Below are 18,979 nucleotides of genomic sequence, written 5' to 3' on the forward strand. Positions count from 1 at the left end.
TACCGCAACCACTGTTGTCAATGTGAAAACAAACATGGCACATATTGTTTGTATGACACATTTATCATTCATAATCAAACACAAAGATTATAATGACAATTGTGGAATGTAAGAATATTCCCAGACAAATTTCAGACTCTGAAAATATAAGCAGAATTCTTCTTCTTTCGTCTTCAGCACATAGTTGTGGATAACGTCATGGGCTGAGGGTGCAGATGTGTTGCTGAAGCAGTGCCCTCTGGGTCGGAATTTGAAATTTGTTCAAGGTGCCGGCGATAGCTCGCCTACTCTTTGTAAAGGACGTCGTGGGATATTTAATGTCTGCCAAGTAATGTTAGCAGATGCCCACTTTAAAGTACAACACACATTGATGAATCACCCTTCCTGTGAAATACCACAGCAAAGATCATCTGATGTTTTGGCGAGTGCGCACACTTCTTAACTCTCCTACCAGCCCCAGAATCATTCTGGCTGTTTTCCATCAAACTCCAAACTACTTAACCTGAGACTTCAGGATCAAGTCCCAAATCACTGTTCTGTTTTTTTTAACACGGTGAAAGAGCACAAGATCTCTCCAAAGAACTGACAACAACAACGAGAATGGTACTCGGGAGAGAACATACCCTCACCAGACTGAACAGTTCATGTTTTGTTTCCCACTGATGGGCGAGATCTGCAACTTCACCAAAATCGAATAAATTTGACCTTGTCACACCCCAAACCCTGTCCACTAAGCTTCGTCTGAATCCGTCCACAACGTTTTCAAATATCGTACTAATTATCGTTTTTGGCCCTATACTATCTCTCAATGGTGAAGAATCACTTTGGAATTAAAAAAAAATTCTCGTATCCGAATCCAGATTCGGATCTTCCCCAAAATCAAATCAATTCATCCTTGTCACATCCCCAACCCTGTCATACACTTTGTCCACCAAGTTTCGTCCAAATCCGTCCATAACTTTTTGAGATATCCTGCTCACAGACAAACAGACAGGGGTGAAAACCTAGCCTCTGTGCACCTTCAGTGGTGGAGGTAACAATGCAGTACCTGTGGAGGTGGGGGGGAAGGAAAATGAGGGAAGGGAGGAGAAGGAGGGGAGGGTGTTCAAGTCAGCAATTTTAAACTTCAGCTGAGACACATTTTTATCTTCATGCACAATGACCAAGAGAAAAGTAAACTTGAAATGCAAGACTTTTGGCCAGAATACTGTTTGATACCAAATTGCAATAAATCAGCAATGTCAGAATTATTTGACCAATCAAGTCGTTCACAACTGAAGAAGCACCTTGAGTGTATTAGGAAAAGCATTGGGTAGCTAATGTTGAAAGGGATCAAAATCATACCGATTGTATGTGACATGTACCTGCTGGGTTTGACGTTGATGGTCTTCGGCCGATGTAGACTGTATCGACATAGAAATCTCCACCGTGGTCTCCAGGCAAGAGGTTGATACGTTTAACCGTGAATGCAGAACCACCAGCAAACTGTGGCTCAGCCAGAACAGCAGCCAGCAGGTCCACGCACGAGTACTGCCAACTGTAAGACATACATTCAAAATAAGTGTTTAGAGGGGAGCTTTCCACGGGCCAGAACTGCACAGCAACACCCAAAAGGAGAAGTGTGCATTCATCACGTGGATTTGAACAAGCTGACACCAACACCGGTCTTGGATGTTCACCTTTAATTTTGTGAAACATTTGGTGAGCAGGATTCATGAGAATGAGGTGTGATGAGGATTGGTTCATGAGACCGAGGAGTATCTTAGGTACTGTACACATGCTTTGGACAGAGGTCTATCCTTAAATTCTCAAAAACAACCCCCAAAAGGGAGATGTGCAAGCTCGTCTTTTCAGCATACAACTTGGACATGAGTTCCACCTTCTGCCTTTGCCAGAAAAACAAAATCAGCTTAACATGTTTCGTTTGACAAGGCAGTCTGTATGTCACGTGACATCATATCGCATATAGAACCCAAGAACAAAAGTAAAGCAGCATGCCTCATTTGTACAACTGATCACTTCTTTGGTATGTGGCATAAGGCTGCATAGCATCAGTGGCTGATGGTGCGGTTGTGCCGCTGATGCAATGCCCTCTAATGGTTTGGGCAAGAATTTGTCATTTGTTCAGGGTGCTGGCAATAGCTCGCCTACTCTTCGCGAAGAACATCGTGGGATGTTATTAACGTCCACCAGTATTGCCGGAAGACGGGACGACCAGTTTACCGTCGATTTGAGGGACCGGTAAAAACATTGATGAATCACCATGTCTGTGAAACACCACGATGACAGTTTATAGCTGGATCAGGAATTTAACACACGCTAGACAAGTTAGAGGTGAGTGAGTATGCATACCTCTCGAGTATAGACCATCCTGCCAGCATAACTGATCACTTCCGTGATATCAAAAAAAAGGCAACGGAGGCTCAATTCAGAAAGCAACCTGAATGAAAATAGACTCTTGCAAGGAAAGATTGTTGTGAATAAACAGACGGGAGCAAAATGAAGATGATGTCGGATGGAAACCCAACATACCACACTTTTTCTCATTACAGTATCTATGTTTTCCAGGATCAGGCTCTGCTGATAACGAAGGAATGTTGAACTCTTGTAATATTGACCACCTCATTATGTTGTTATCAAAACATGCACTTAATTAATTTCCCATTACTCCTTTCCAATGGCAATATGGTTCTGTTTCCTCACACACCCTTGTCCATGTCGGAGAGGGACACTGAAGATTCTGTACTGGTTGGCAGTGCTACCATCAGACCATATCCAACTGAGAGTGAGGCCAACAGAAGCAGCGATGTCCCCCTTGTGAGCAAAGCACAGCTGTGGATACACAAGAATGACAATCTCAGAGATTAAAACGCAACCATTTCAGCAATATCTACAATAAATCCTGAATAATGACATCTACATTAATCTACATTACAGGCATTGAATTTTGTGGATTAATTTAACCAAACATTATTTCTCATGAGACCTGATGCAGATATCTGATCTCATATAGAAAAAATACAATATCAACTTAACATAAACTAACAGACGAAGTTTTGCAACAGATCGTTTCACAAAATTTAATTTAAAAAGCAAAACTTTCATGAACTAATAAGCATCTAATGGACAATTCAAATAATCTTTATGCTATTAACCCCATTCAATAACTGCTCACAATAGCTAAAAGTTCACTGAAATTAACACATTATCAACAAGTCCTCGTCTTCATCGCGTGTGTACCTGTCGATGAATCGCCAGTTTGATAGGTTTGTAGGGGTCTTTGCCCAAAGCGTGGTCCCCAGCAGCAAACAGCACAGAGGGTCGATGAAGGCTGAAGGAACCGCAAAAGGCTTCCCCCTTGTCCGTACGCTTTCCACGGTCTTTGCCCGATACCTGGATGGACCAACAACTCTCCCTGTGAAACCATAACTGTGAAGGAACCCTTGTCCCTGTGATTTCACTCTTCACTGGGTGATTTACTGTTGCTCTTCCCAGTGGTGATGAGGGAAGGATTTTGGGATTTGGCTGGTGTCGCACTTGAGGTGAACCCACAACAGCTGAGCTAAACTCGTAACAAAAAAATGGAATTTGCTTTGCTACATCAGTCAAGATTTAAGATGTCATTCACCAAATAGCCAAATATGAATAAAAGCTAATTTGGCGAATATTTTTCATTCTAAGTTCACCAAAAGTGCTGGTTCGGTGGAAGCTTATCAAATATGTGCTATACTACACCATTCATCGGGGGGGGGGCACAACTCTGCTGTGTGTTTACAATTATATTATTGTCACTCAGAGAGAATTTTCATCCGATACGTCGAGTTGGATTTCATGACTAAATTCTAAAATGAAGAGGTGGTTCATCGGAAGTTCGTCCAAAAAGACCGAGACAGAATAATTGAGTATAAGAGGACCGAAGCTTCGTATGAACAGAAACTAAGTGAGTGCATCGGTGAGGAGCTGAAACGAAGATGAGTGGTGAAGGATAAGTGGATTTGTATTAAGTAATGGTGAAAATGGACAACACAGTGTTATTGTAGATTGTGTTCCGAAAACAAACCGAGCAATGCGTTCAGTAAAGGAGACTGTTAATGTTTGGGGATGGATATTTTAGGATTTCAACGGTTGTTTGGGCATATTCTGATTTGCTTAGGCCAAGGTCACATTTGCCACGGCGGCCATGGGGTCTCCAAAATCTGTGGCCACTAGCAATTATACGGCGGCCGCATGGTGCCCGCAAGGCGACCCTAAGGCGAACGTGCGGCCAGACGGACGGTAACGAGTGGGTATATATATATACCAGTTCTTTTTTACTGAAATAAAAATATACCAGTATATATAACTGAATATACTATAACTATAATATACCGTGATGCCCCCAGAATCCAAACGCCTCATTATTTGAACAAATTGGAATCCGAACAATTTTTGAGAAAATTTTGCCCTAAAAACCTAATACATTTTAACAAAAACCGAACACAACGCAGCGTTCATGTTTGTTCACGTGTCTCCCCCACCTGTTCGAGCCGCATCTTCGCGCTTTTCAGTTCGTCAGTGGAAGTCCTCGTGAAAGCATCTCTCGTGTGTCGATCGATACTTTAGGTCTCAGTCACATTTGCTCTACGGCGAGGATACGGTGGCCGTACGCCCTCTGAATTGACAGAAACGTGTGGCGGCCGCAGAGAAACTGAGGTGGCCTCAGGATGGCCCTACGCCGTTTGGCTATATTTTACAGGTCGTAAGGTCGCCGTGGAATTATAAACGCGGAGTTATAACTTTTTTCATTTCTACGTTCGCCGTAGAAATACGACAAGCCGAAACAAAAGAACTGGTAAAAAATAAAAATAAAAATGAACCCATTCGTTACCGTCCGCCTGGCCGCACGTTCGGCTTAAGGCCCCCCTGTGGTCCCCTTGCGGTCGCCTTGCGTCTGCCTTGAAAATTCTAAGGCCGCCGCAGGAACGCCCCAAGGTCACCATGCGACATCAAATCAAAGACCGTACGGCACCCCCACGTTTTCGGTCTCCACAATTTATAAATACGGTTGTTTGGGCATATTCACTACGGGCATATTCATATCCCCTACGGCCCGTGCAGCTCCCCGAAAAATAAAAACATATGTGACTGCTACATTGTGTGACTGTGGAAATACTGCGGCCGCTTTATAATTGCTAGTGCCCGTACATTTTGTAGACCCTCCGGCCAGCGAGCCAAATGTGACTTAGGCCTTACCTCATGTTTTCATCTTCATTTGTGATGTTTTTTTGTTTTTTTTAATCATCTTGTGTTTTAATTAATAACAAAAAAGCAATCCGATCACGTGGTGTGACGGACTGTCGGGCAAGGATTGAATTTCACAGCAAAACCAGTTGTAATTTGGAATATCCATGATTACGTCAGCCCGATGCGTTTGATGAAAGTGATTGTGGTTCTGGGGGCATCATGCTTGATGAGCTGCCCTGGGGGCAGTGCTCGCGCAGAGTGCGCGAGCGATCGGAACCCAGGACGGAGCTCGAGCCTGTGTGGACCTTTGGATGTGGTGATTGTACCAGTTTACATACAATACACCGCCACCGAAGGTCATTTACTCATCTTATTTTACCTTAAACATGGGGAATTTCAGTTTAAAGTGTCTTGAAAGTGGGTTTTCTTTGGGTCCACGAACGGATCAATTCACTCCATTATTTCTTTTTGGGAAAATATTTTTGGAATCGGAACTTTTTGCAATCCGAACAGCCTCCTGGAACGAATTAAATTCGGATTCTGGGGGCACCACTGTGTATAGGCAAACACCTATACTTCGATCTCTAGCGGTAGCGCACGGTGGACGCACGGTCGATACAGGCTGCCACGGAGGCCGTAGGTCGGTGCACGGCAGGCGTAGGGGAACCGTGCGTAGACCCTGTGTGCCCGCAGGTAGTCACACAGACTGCAAGGCCACCGTACGGCTACCGTGGAAATAGTGCGGCCGCCATAATTTTTTGGGGGTTGGGAAAATTCATTTTTCATTGAGAAGAGCTTACGGCAGCCGCACGAATAATGCAAGCCCACCATACGCCCTACGTACGGTCGACGTGGAACACATCTACATCATAGCTTGGCTTGTCGAATTGCTACGGCGAACGTAGAAATGAAAAAAAAATATATAACTCCGCGCTATAATTCCACGGCGCCCCTACGGCCTGTAAATATAGCCAAACGGGCTAGGGCCTCCCTGAGGCCACCTCAGTTTCTCTGCGGCCGCCGCACGTTTGTCAATTCAGAGGGCATACGGCCACCGTATCCTCGCCGTAGAGCAAATGTGACCTAGGCCTTAGTACTGTTTGAATTTGCCATCCCTTTTATACAGTGGCCTGCAAATTTATTCACTCCCTCCAAAGTTTGCACATTTTGATGCCATCTAAGCTTATTTCATGATGCTCTCAAATCAAACTTAACATGTGGAGAGAATCCTCACAGGCTACTCCAGAGTGATAAAACTAAAAAATGCAGATAAAATGTGAATAAGTTAGATTAACAGATAAAATCAGATGATTCTCATTTGCATAATTATTCAAATCCTTTGTCGAATGAACCCTAAATCACTTCAGGAGCAAATTATTTGATTGAAAGGTAAAAAAAAAAAAAATTGTAATAGGTTTCCTCTGTATGTAATCAGTGGTTTGCCATTAAAATTAAGCTCCCCATCTTATGTATGGAGTTTAAGGTGAAACTCACTTGGTCAACCAACAACACAAACATGAAGACCAAGGAGCTTTCCAAAGAAGTCAGACAAAGTGGTGGAGAAGCACCATTCAGGAGAGGATTATAAGAAGATTTCAGTCTCTCATTATCCCTTTGAGTATGGTGACATCCATCGTTAAGAAGTGGAAGACGTATCATACCATGCAGACTCTACCCAGATCAGGTCGCCCATCCAAACTCAGCAGCCAGGCAAGCAGGAAACTCGTTCTCGATGTCAGTGTAAATCAAACAATGACTTTGAGAAGCCTGGTGTTGGCTTAGTGGTTAGGATGGCTAGCTTGGGGTCTTAGGGTCCTGAGTTTGAGCCCTGTTGGCAGCTTAAATAACACCACGTGGGGTTGACTCAGCCTGTCATCATTCTGAGGTCTTTAAAATGAGTACCAGTGTACTAGTATAGGAGCACAGCATCAACGGTATAGTCATGCTACAACAAAATGATAGCTACCTGGCAGCCAAACTGCTAGATGCAAGAAGAGAAAGAATGACTTTTAAAGATCTGCAAGGCTCAATATCCAAGATGAGGGTCAGTGTTCATCAATCAACAATATCCTGTTCCCTTCAGAAAGCTGGTCTCTCTGGACAGGTGGCAAGAAAGAAGCCATTACTGAACAAGAAGGGCACTCTTTGATGTTGTTACTGAACAAGATGGTGTCCCCAAGGCTTGCCTAACATGTGGGTGAAGTTTCCCCTCGATATGTCAAGCCGTTCTGGAGAATAACATTTTTAAAGGTTTATTCTTCAAAAAATCATAGCTGCCAAACCATACGACCTATGACATCATAGTTAACCTCCGCCATCGAAGATGGACAGAGGTTACTGTTTTCACCCCTGTCTGTTTGTTTGTTTGTTTGTTTGTTTGTGAACAGTATTACGGAAAAACTCCTCGACGGATTTCGACGAAACTTGGTGGGGGGATTCGGTATGGTCCAAGGATCATGCCATTAGATTTTGGACTTGGTCCAAAGTCCAATATGGCCGCTATGTCAGCCATTTTGAAAAAATATTTGAATTTTTGTTTTTGCATTTCTACATGTTTTAAGTGATTTCCAACCCGCCCCCCCCCCCCAAAAAAAAAATTGTTAGAGAAAAACAGAAAATTTTGCAACTTTTTTTTCAAAAGAATTTCGATTTTATTTTTCAAAAATGTATTGAGCCCGATATGTTCTCGTGGATCAGGCATTGCGTGGCGGAGGTATGCACTCTACCGAGTGCCCTTCTAGTTGGAGAATGTTTTGTTCCTCATGGATAGGTGATCATACCTGTAAAGTTTCACCTCAATCTGTTTCGCCATTTTGGAGAAGATGATTTTTGAAGGCTTTTATGTTAAAAAAAAATTTTTTAAGATGGCTGCAAAAGGTGCTTCTGCGAAGTACTGACCAAAGGGGATGAATATTTTTACAACCAGTGAATTTTGATTTGTACATGCTTTTGCAGGTATTCCTGATATGTAACTTCCTTCATTTATAAGTGTTTTGTTTGATCTGTTCAGTTATGAATAAAAAATTCATTTGGAAAAATTGTTTCTGCCAAATTCGTAATTCATCGAAGCGTGGCATTATTGGGAGTGGCTGAATACTTTTGCAGGCTACTGGATGGAAACGTCTATTTGTCGTTTACGTTTTTTTTTGTTGTTGTTGGGTTTTGTTGGGCAAAAATAAATTCAGATTTGGCTGATACATCCTCAGACAAAATTGGCCAAATTGTGAAGTTTTCTTCAACAAAGCTTAAACCCTGATCAGGCAGAAGAAAAATGAAACAGAAACTGTTGACATAATGTTTTACGGATTCAAACACAGGTTTGTATGTCATAAGCCAGAGCTTTCAAGAGTACACTGAAAGAGGGTCGAAAACGACCATGTGCATAAAAATGAGTTTTGAACCTCTACCACTCAGTACACCTTTACTCCATTCTTTCTTTTTTATATTCAATCTCCAAAGCTCTTCCTGCAGTGGTGTATAATGCGTAACGCCCTCCAGGAAATATGAGATTCAATAAGCCATTCATTATATAAGGTGCTGCCCAAACGAAGTTCCTTCAAGCAAAGGGTACTCAACCATAACTGTTCTTGCATTAAGACTAATCCACTTCTGAAAGCACACTGACAACCAGGATGTAGTTCTATTCCACCACGAAATTTTATCATTTGAATGTTGAAGTGCGTTGACAAAATAAACTTATTTATTTATTCATATATATTTGCTTGTTTGTTTATTTAGTTGCTACCCCTGTCTGCCAATATGAAGTTTGTCTGGCAATGACAATGCATAAATAACGGCAAAGCCAACCAGCGAGGTAGAAACTTCATAGTCTTGAAAGAACACAATGTGGCTGCCTTCAGTGTGTGATGAGACGTCTGGTGGACACCAACTTCGTTGCAGCTCCTCAAGTGCCAGCAATACCTGCCAAAAAGAGTGTGAAAAGCTGAAGAATATTTGAATAACCATTAGCATTTAGATAATTCTAAATTAGGCATAACTTCCACATATGCAGATATTATTATTGATTATGATGAAAAAGTGCTTCATTATGATTCTAGGGGTCATCTATTTACGTCAGCAAATCTGGTAGAACTTAAGGGGAAGATATTATATACAGACCTGCCCGAAGTCCTCTCCAATGTTTTTCCCCTGTCGATACGTAATAGTGGTGGACATGTTATATTTAAAGGTAAGTTCTGTATAATTTAATGTGTTATCATATTATGAAATGGGTGATAATACATTAAAAAAAAATCCTGTGGTGAGTAAAGTTTGAATGGTGTTGGTGCATTGATGGGTTGACTGACTGCCTGGGTGCAACTGAGGTTATGGATCTACTGATGTGGATCCATGACCAAGGTTGTGGATTCTGGGCTGAAAGGATTGAAACCTCGAGGAAGAACGGTGCCCAGCTGATAATCCATGCGTTGGGAAACCATTCAATTGCTTACAGTTACAGGTTAAAGTTCTTACTTTCGGTAAAGGAACTGTTTTGAGGTTTACATTTTAAATGAAGTTGAATCAAGGATGCTGTGAAATTCACATAATTTACAGCAATCCTTTAAATTACACGAAAGTTTTGACATTTTTTAAAAATGTAAACACATAGAGGGATGAAATCTCAAAAAACCAAGCAAACAGGTTTGGAATGACACCACATTATGATGCCACAATCCTCTTATGGATTATCATCACGACATCTTTTGACATTTTACTCTTGTTGTTGGATTGTGCTGAAGAAGAATGAAGAATAAGAAGAAGAAGAAGAACAATGAAGAATGACACCACATTACGATACCACAATATGACACAATCCTCTTCTGGTTCGCATTACAACATTTTTGACGTTTTACTTTTGTTGTGTCATTCCTACCTTGTTTGTTTGTTTTTTGAGATTTCATCCCTCTATGTTTTAACAATTACAAAAAAAAAAAAATTGTTGTTTCTGCAAAAAAAATTAAGTAATAAAATTCTAACGTTTTTTTTATTATTCTTTAAATTTTGGGTTGTGTGCACTAGTGCAGAGACAACGTAACTTCCTCGTGTTGGAATCACCATCATGGCTTCAGCAGTTATTGAGTAAGGTCAGGCTACAGTTTTACATTGTTTTGAGAGGGGAAGAAGAAGAAATACAAATTGGCGATTTCACAATCTCCAAAAGTAGTATTTTAACGATGTATTCTGGTGTCTTTTTAAATATTAGTAGTTCAGAAAACGCTCGAGAATAAAAGTTATGTCTTTTAAATGCTTATGACTTCACTCTTTCGGAGTTTATGAGCATCTCATGATGTACACCATTTGAATGGGTGGCCATTTTTTCCGTATCATCCCTCTATATGGAGCACTACCGTACTGCCGTACTCCATGATATTATATTTTAGGAATAGCCGATACTGGACAATTAATAAAAAGTGTCAGACGTGTGTGTGTGTGTGTGTGTGTGTGTGTGTGTGTGTGTGTGTGTGTGTGTGTGTGTGTGTGTGTGTGTGTGTGTGTGTGTGTGTGTGTGTGTGTGTGTGTGTGTTATTAAAATGCAAATAACACACGATAGACTTGCATCCCATGTGTAAAAATGAAATTCTCCAAAGCACAGTAATGCGTTGATAAATTACAGTGTGAAGGGTTGTCATGCAAGCATTTAGAAAGTGCCACAACTGTACAATAATTTCTTCTTTGTTTGTATGCAGCACAAGGCTGCGGGGTAGCATCACTGGCTGAGGGTGTGGCTGTGCTGCTGATGCAGTGCCCTCTGCTAGTTGGGGTCGGAATTTGACCACGGTGCCGGCGATAGCTCGCTTACTCTTCAACAAGGACACTGTGGGATCTTTAACATCCACAAACAAATGCCAGCAAATGGGATTCCCGTTTAACATCCACTAATGAATGCCGGCAGATGGCAGAGGTGGATGAGGGGGAGGTAAGTGGGGTGCACATGGCGCACACCCTCTCTAAACCCTTCCCCTCCCATCAAAGACGATCGTGTTTCACGTGAAATGAGGTGTTTATAACCGACAATGTGGGAAAGGAAACTTTCTCATGCAGTGAATTTTTCTTACAATTTCCACTGTAAAGACAATATATAATAAGGTAGGTAAGTATACCTAATATTGCATAGCATTTCAAAAATTTTAAACGTAAAATCTGCAAGGGTGACATTCAAGAGAATGCTTAAAGTGTTTCATTATGTTTACGTTTTTGAAGTGTACCAATACATTATGCCAAAAAATCAGGGTTGTTATTTACTAAACATTGTTTAGAAAGATGGATATAAATTAGGTACAGTATTTTCTGTGTAGTGTCTGTTATTGTCATTTTAATATTCACGATTAAACAACAACAACGGCCGAAGCGGAACCATGTGGTTCCTCAAAAAGGGTGAAAATTCAAAGGAGTATTCATTCACATAGTTTGTTTTTCAAAAAAGACAGATTTAAAGGATTATGATGTGCACACAGAAAAAAAATAAAAAAAACAGTTAAACTGTTACAATTTGGTTTGGTAACTCCAATCACTGGTAAAGCCTTGTCAGTGCGTTGGAATTGTGTCATGATGATTACGAGTTGGGCTATAGCCATGTTGTTGGTAGGTAATATCTTTTGTTGTTTTGGTCCTTTATTGTGATCGTGAACGATCAAACATCAAATAAAGAGAGCAGACTGTGTGTTGTGACATAATCTAACCATTTCCTAGTATTCAAGAGAGCCTGAGTTCTTATCCCATCCTATGAATATTTAATTTTCAATCAAAATCTGTGCATAAATCGTAAACATTCTAAAATGATAATTAAATAACTTATTAAAATCATTTCATGTTATCCACTGAGTGCATTATAAGAAACCATCCCAATTGGACTTTGTTTTTGTTGTCAGACTTGTGTGAAAGGGAACTAAACACCAATGGGGCTTTTAAGATGGGGGGCCATCAATCTGTGTTTACAGAAGTTGAAAATATGGAGAATGTTGATGAAAACATAACAGGACAGAACAAAGAACAGACAAATGTATGTGTGATCGACAGACACCAAAGTGGATATGAATGTTCAGCTTGAATAAACTCCAATTAAATCAGAAATAAGAGATTATAATCCTCTCCATGCAACTGATGATCTTAAATTCAATTTGATCATCAACAGGGAGCCAGAAATTCACTTTACACTGTGAGCTAAACTTTACAAGGATAAGTACAAATCAACTGGATACATGAAAAGATTCTGTTGCCATGATTGGTTCAAAATGGTTGATTTCATATCATATTCTAAAGAAGATGATGGTCTTTATTAGCCTGGTGTTGGCTTAGTGGTTAGGGTGGCGGCTTGGGATCCAAGGGTCCTGAGTTCAAGCCCCGTTGGCTGCTGAATTAACACCAGGGGGTTGACTCAGCCTGTCATCCTTCCGAGGTCGGCGAAATGAGTGCCAGTGTACTGGTCCCGGTGTATGCCCCGGTTAGAATAGGTGTACCATATCCCTGTGTGTCGTAGGAGGCGACCAGGGTTGGCGTCAGGAAGGGCATCCGGCCATAAAAAAAAAACATTGCCTCAAGAAAAAGCCAAACCCCTGCACAGCAGGGGAAAATGGCTGTAAAAAGTCATATTATATTTATTTATATGATGGTCTTTATTGCCTTGCCTGTCGTCTTTTCTCAGACACTGCACAATGCCGCCCAAACAAATTGATAAGTGAACCTTTCCAAAATTGCAATGATGCTGTTGTTGACCTCAAATCACATTTGACATGCGACTATCATACTTGGAAAAAACGCCAGAGGCATAGAAAAGGCCCATTTATATGATATGTGCCATGTTGGAAACTATTGAAAAGAAGGGCATTCCACAGCTTGTGGAAAATGCCAGACGATAGAAAATAAGACACATTCAAAAAATCTTGTGTGCATGCTGTACTACCCTTGTGTTCTCAGGAGGAACCAAGTTATGCTCTAGAAAAGTTCATATAATGGGCTCCAATTTTTTTTAACAAACTAATCACACACATGCACATTATCTTATGTGTTTTCATGTTCAAGGAACAAAAAAAACATTATGTACTGACAGGTTTTAACCTATATATGTAGGGTGCCCCTTTATATGAACTTTCCCAGAGCATGACTTGGTTCCTCCTGAGAACACAAGGGTAGTACAGCATGCACACGAGATTTTTTGAATGTGCCTTATTTTCTATCATCTGGCATTTTCCACAAGCCATGTGCAAATCCTGTTCAAATTTCAAGTCAATCGGATGAAAATTAACAATTTTATAAATACAGCCGATGTTGACCTCAAAAATATTTCGTGGTTGAATTTAATGACCTGATATGAAAATCCTGTTCAAATATCTAGTCAATCGGATGAAAATTGCCAATTTTAGAAATTTGGCCTATGTTGACCTTTTGGCCGATGTTGACCTCAAAAATAATGGATGGTTGAATTTAATGACCTGATATGAAAATCCTGTTCAAATATCCAGTCAATCGGATGAAAATTGACAATTTTAGAAAATTGGCTTCTGTTGTATTTTGTATCCATTGTCGAGGCTCGTATGAGAGCTAACACACAACACACAGCAAGGAGAGCAGGAGACAAGAGGGGCGGGAAAGGGAAAGACAAAACAGTGGGGTACAGAGACATTAGGAGATCTGTGGAAGGGAGAGGGATGGGTTGGGGAACACGGGGTATACAAGATGGACATTACAGGGACTTTCAGGACCTTACATGACAGGGAACTTTTGGGAAGGAAAGCAGGTAATTTGAAGGAGGTGGGTTTGGGGTGGATTAACGGGGGTAGAAAAGATCGTGGTTTTGGATTGGGGAAGATAAGAGGTGGTGGTGAACAGCTGTTTTGAAGACCTGGAGGGAAGAATGGGATTGAACAGAGTGTGGAAGTTTATTCCAAAGTCTGGAAAAAAGAAGAATGAAAGAGTGAAAGTGAGCAGTGATTCATGATTTTGGTAGTTTTACCAGAAGGGGGTTGTTGGTGGACCTTGAGTGCCCTGCGGAAATATGGGGGAGGACATATTGCAGACAAGGGGGGCGAGACTGGAGAGGATACAGGAGAAGACAGAAAGACCATAAACCTGCCTGCTGTGAGAGAATGAGAGGCCAAAGACTCAGGCTCACTGCGGGAGATACCAATGATCCTAAATGCCTTGGTTTCCACAGCGTGAAGCCGAGAAAGGCAAGAGGTAGGAGCACCAGCCCTGATGGGAGAGCAGTACTCCATCAGGCTGCGGACATAAGCTTTGTATGTGGTCAGGAGCTCACGTTGGCCGCTGAATTAATACACCAGGAGGTTGACTCAGCCTGTCATCCTTCCGAGGTCGGCAAAATGAGTACCAGTGTACTGGTAAGGGGAACACTGCATCAGTGGCATAGCCGCGTCCCAACCAATGATGCAACCAGCAGCCACAGGTTGCACTCGATAGAGAGAAAACTGAAAGACCTTTAGCCTATGTTGACCTCAAAAGATGAACCGCAATATCACATGGTCATGTAACATGTGGTAAAGTTTCAATTTCCTCTGCTGTGCAGTTTTCGATCTCACAAAATGCAGACACGTAAGACGTACGATGTACGGCATACGTACGTACGCTAACGATTGCTTAACCCTGTCCCGCTTCGTGAGTGCGTGGTAATGAATACGTACAATTGTAGACGACTTATTTAATGCACAAACAAATTGATCTACTAATGCATATCCATAAATGATAGATATTGCTGCCCATGCAGAATTGCATGATGATTCTGACAGTTATTTATGGATGATGCATGGAAAGTTGAATATAAGCAAAAACAAGCAAAAAAGAAAAAACTATGGCACTTCGATAGAATTTGTTTCAAAAGTTATGAATTAGACGTATTGTCCAATGTATATTCCAAGTTTCAGCTCGTTTCAATGTATAGCCTTTGATATGTGAGTGCCAACACATTTCAGGTGGATGGGCGGACGGACAGACTGACAGACAGACACCAATGTGAATTTAGAGGGTTTTCCTTAAAAAGTCAAGAATGTGGAAATGGACGTTGCTGAAATTTGGAACATATTACCTCGATGTACAAAGGATTTACTTCTGAAATTTGAAGCCAATTTCATCTGTTAGAAGCTGAGAAACGAATTTTCAATCCCTGTGTTAAAGTTGCATACTGAGAAACTTCCAACATAAAGGGAGGGGTGCTTTGTGCCTCCCCTGATACGATGTCCATGGCTAAACTCAAAGCATATTAAGGAACACATACGAGTAATTTATGACAAAAAGAAACACCCGCAAAAAATGTTCCCCTCGCTCTGCTCAGCAAAATTATATTTTACAGTACAATGTAAATTTTTTGCACCCCCTAACCTAAAATCCTGGATCCACCCCTGGATGGGACTCCCATTTAACGTCCATCTGAGGGACAGCGCACACACGCTGATGATTCACCCTGCCTGTGAAACACTGGGATGACAGTTTATTGCTGGGCCAGGATTCAAACCCAGGCTCGAGAGCTTCGAGGCAAATGTGCATCCCTCTCGGCCATCCTGTAAGCCCTGCAGAAGAACTATAAAAGCATAAGTGGTGATACCATTGTGGTGTGGAGAATACAATGGCTCTTGGGAAGGATATATCGCATGATAAGCTGATATAAATCAAAGTATAAGCTGGTGAATGCTATTCCATGTGGCAGATTGCAGCTTGACTTCATGTTTCAGCAGGAGCTGTGTGTAAGACTCTGAGGAGTATACACAAAACTGGTACTGTTGACAAGAGAGGCGGTCGAGGAAGAAAGCCAAAACTCACAAAAGGTGATGTTAAATACCTCAGGGTATGTTCTCTCAGTGATAGACGGTGATCCATTCGAGGTTTTGTGAATGCCTTCACTGAAAGTGTGGTTGTCAACAGTAAGATACACATTAGAGCAGTGGTCTCATTGGATGTTTAGCTGCCTGGAAAGCTATGCTGAGGTTGAGGCAAAGTACATGATTACAAATTGCACAATATATACCTGACACATAAAAGCCTCATTATGTAGTCACAACAGTCATATGAAACAACAGAAAAGTGTACCCACCTGATTTGCTGTAGCCCTAGCTGGAAGAGGTGTGGACAGGCGACCATCCCAGCATAGAGAAAAAAATTCCAAAGAGGGGACACCTTTCTTCGTCTCGGTTACATGCAGAGTCAGGTTACTCTGCGGAGCGACCTCGTAGCTGAGCAAGTCATAATCTCCTAGAGAGGGATGTGATCCATAGAGTAGAACAACATAAAGTTGTGCTCAAAACCTTATATTAATAATTCTGCCCATTACTAGACAGCTTCTGTACTCAACTAACCCCATAAATAAACATACAGAGCCTTCAGAAAGTATTCACACCCCCTTAACTTTTTCACATTTTGTTGTGTTACAGCCTGAATTTAAAATGGATTGCATTAAGATTTTTTTTGGCACTGATCTACACATTATACTCCATTGTGTCAGTGGAATTTTTTTGTAGGACAGGAAGGCATTATACTGGTGTAGTAGATAGTAGAAAAATCGTGCAAATTATGATACAAGCATCAAATTTGGCATTTCTGTTCCGCAGGGGTTTCTGATCAAATCTGCCCGATTGGCCATTTGAAAATCCGAATTTTGAAAAATTCAAAAAAAAATTCAAAAATATTTGAAGTCACAGCTGGCTGAAATTCTTGAAGCGCAAGTGAACATCCCAGACAGAGAACCAAGGGAAGATGCAGTCATCATTGATGGCTCAGCACTTATCAATGCCCTCCCTCCATGCACGTCAAAGATATTTGATGACTATGCTGAAGAAGACATCATCCCAAAGGTGGAATCCTATGGTGCCAGGTACCAGAGGGTGGACGTAGTGTTTGATGTGTACAAGAAGTCAAGTCTGAAGGTCGAAAAGGGGGCAAGGAATCAGAAGAAGAGTGACAGGAACCAGTAAGACCCCAAATAACTGGAGAAGCTTTCTTCGAGATGACGGCAACAAGACTGAGCTGTTTCACTTCCTTGCAGAAAAGATGTGTGAAGCACAGACGACAAGCACAGTCATTGTCATAAAAGGAGAAGATGCCATTAGCAACACAAGGAAGTCACTGGATGCTGTGTCTCCATGTTGTCATGAAGAAGCTGAGACTCGAATATTTGTACACGCCAGGGATGCAACGAGGGATGGTAGCAAGTCCATTATCATTAAGGCTAATGACACGGACGTACTAGTCATAGCAATATCTGTACTGCCATCCTTACAGGAACTAGGTCTTGAGAACATGTGGATTGCCTTTGGCCAAGGAGCCAATGTGCGATGGATTCCAGTCCATGAGGTAGTTTCTGCAATAGGGCCTGAGAAAGCTCGAGGGATCCCATACTTCCATGCGTTCACTGGATGTGACATCGTGTCTGCCTTCCGCGGTAAAGGGAAGAAAACTGCATGGCAGACTTGGAACGTCTTTGATGATGTTTCTGAAACATTCACCAATCTCAGCCAGCATCCAACATCGATTCGTGATCTTGACTTTTTTGAAGTTTTTATTTTTTTTTCAAATTTTTCAAAATTTGGATTTTCAAATGGCCAATCAGGCAGATTTGATTTGAATCCCCTGGAGAACAAATGGGCCAAATTTGATGCTTGTATCATCATTTGCACGATTCCTCTCAAAAATTGCTGTTATCTGCCCCACTATACCCCACAATGTCCTTTTCATTAATTTCGGTTTACTGTATAAAGTACGTCAAACAGTGAACAAGGCGGCCTGCAGACTGAGATTTATCAAGTTTGCAAAAATAAAACAAACTTACAAATGTATACATACTACAAGTATGTATAGAAAGAATAATAATATTAATCATCATAAAATTACATGAATATGTACACAATGCATTAAAGTAAATGTATGGAATAAAAATGCAAATTAACCAGAAATAAAGAGGCATTTTAAATTTGCAAGTCTTAAGTCAAGAAGTATTGTTACGGACTCGGGGGTTCGAGGCTGCCACGAGGGGAAGCACTCGGGTCTCTCTCGAAAGCCCAGTACTGAAGCCGCCGGGCACAGATAACTCCGCGCACTGGCGGGTTGCGAAGCAACCATGAACACCAATTAGCACTGCCAATCCTTGTCAAGGGTTACGCTACCTCGCGTGATACCTTACTGGAGGATGGCCGAACCAAGGGAGGTCTCGTGTCGTCAGTGCACACCCGGATTACTGTCGAGCATTACAGTGAGTGTGCACTGGCTAACAAGAACAAATGAATGGGGTAGAACTTCCAGGTTAAACTAGCATGCGGACGATGCTGGACCAATGAAGGAAAAGCTGGGTACATTTTTAACATAAACAATTTATTTGTAAGGGTGAGGAAAAGTATGTGAACAATAATCAAAAGGGTTTTATTTAGCAATATGTACAGTCGGGAAAGCAAGGATTTGTGGGGTGTGACAAAAGAAATGCAATTATTTACAACAGAGAAGACACAGGGCAGAGCTAAAGCAATATAAAGAACTTACACATGCTTATCTTATGCAAACATTCAAGGTACCATTAGACACACACCTGAGGAAAAGAGAGAGCAGGAAAGAGGAGAGGCAGTTGAGGGGGTTTTGGCTTCTTTCAATACCTGGCATGGCTGATGGACCTAGGCTTCCCAGTCACTTAGGAGGGGGGAGACGGGAAGAAAACTGGGGGTGTCTATGGTGTATGAGTGGGAGGTGCCAATGAGGGGCAAATGTGATGCAGATGAGGTGCAGAAGAAGAAGAGTGAAGGAGTTCGTATCTGTAATTGCTCTTTTC

At 41.5% G+C, this 18,979-nt stretch overlaps 1 protein-coding gene across 3 annotated transcripts in view; it reads right to left on the reverse strand.

The window, feature by feature from the left end:
• Positions 1-18,979, reverse strand: part of PKHD1L1 (PKHD1 like 1) — a 314,599-nt gene that overhangs the window by 222,560 nt on the left and 73,060 nt on the right. For all 3 annotated transcript variants that reach the window (XR_015050730.1, XM_085852211.1, XM_085852212.1), the window contains exons 19-23: positions 16,262-16,419; positions 9,031-9,144; positions 3,241-3,393; positions 2,708-2,832; positions 1,365-1,537 (exon numbers count right to left, since the gene is read on the reverse strand). Coding sequence is in view for 2 of the 3 variants with exons in the window: in XM_085852211.1 (XP_085708337.1) it covers positions 1,365-1,537; positions 2,708-2,832; positions 3,241-3,393; positions 9,031-9,144; positions 16,262-16,419 (723 nt within the window). In the remaining variant the exon portion in view is untranslated. The remainder of the gene's footprint in view (positions 1-1,364; positions 1,538-2,707; positions 2,833-3,240; positions 3,394-9,030; positions 9,145-16,261; positions 16,420-18,979) is intronic.

Source organism: Eptatretus burgeri, chromosome 13 (genome assembly GCF_056783735.1).
Source record: "Eptatretus burgeri isolate ZD-2024b chromosome 13, Ebu_testis_v1, whole genome shotgun sequence".
In the NCBI taxonomy this organism is placed as follows: domain Eukaryota; kingdom Metazoa; phylum Chordata; class Myxini; order Myxiniformes; family Myxinidae; genus Eptatretus; species Eptatretus burgeri.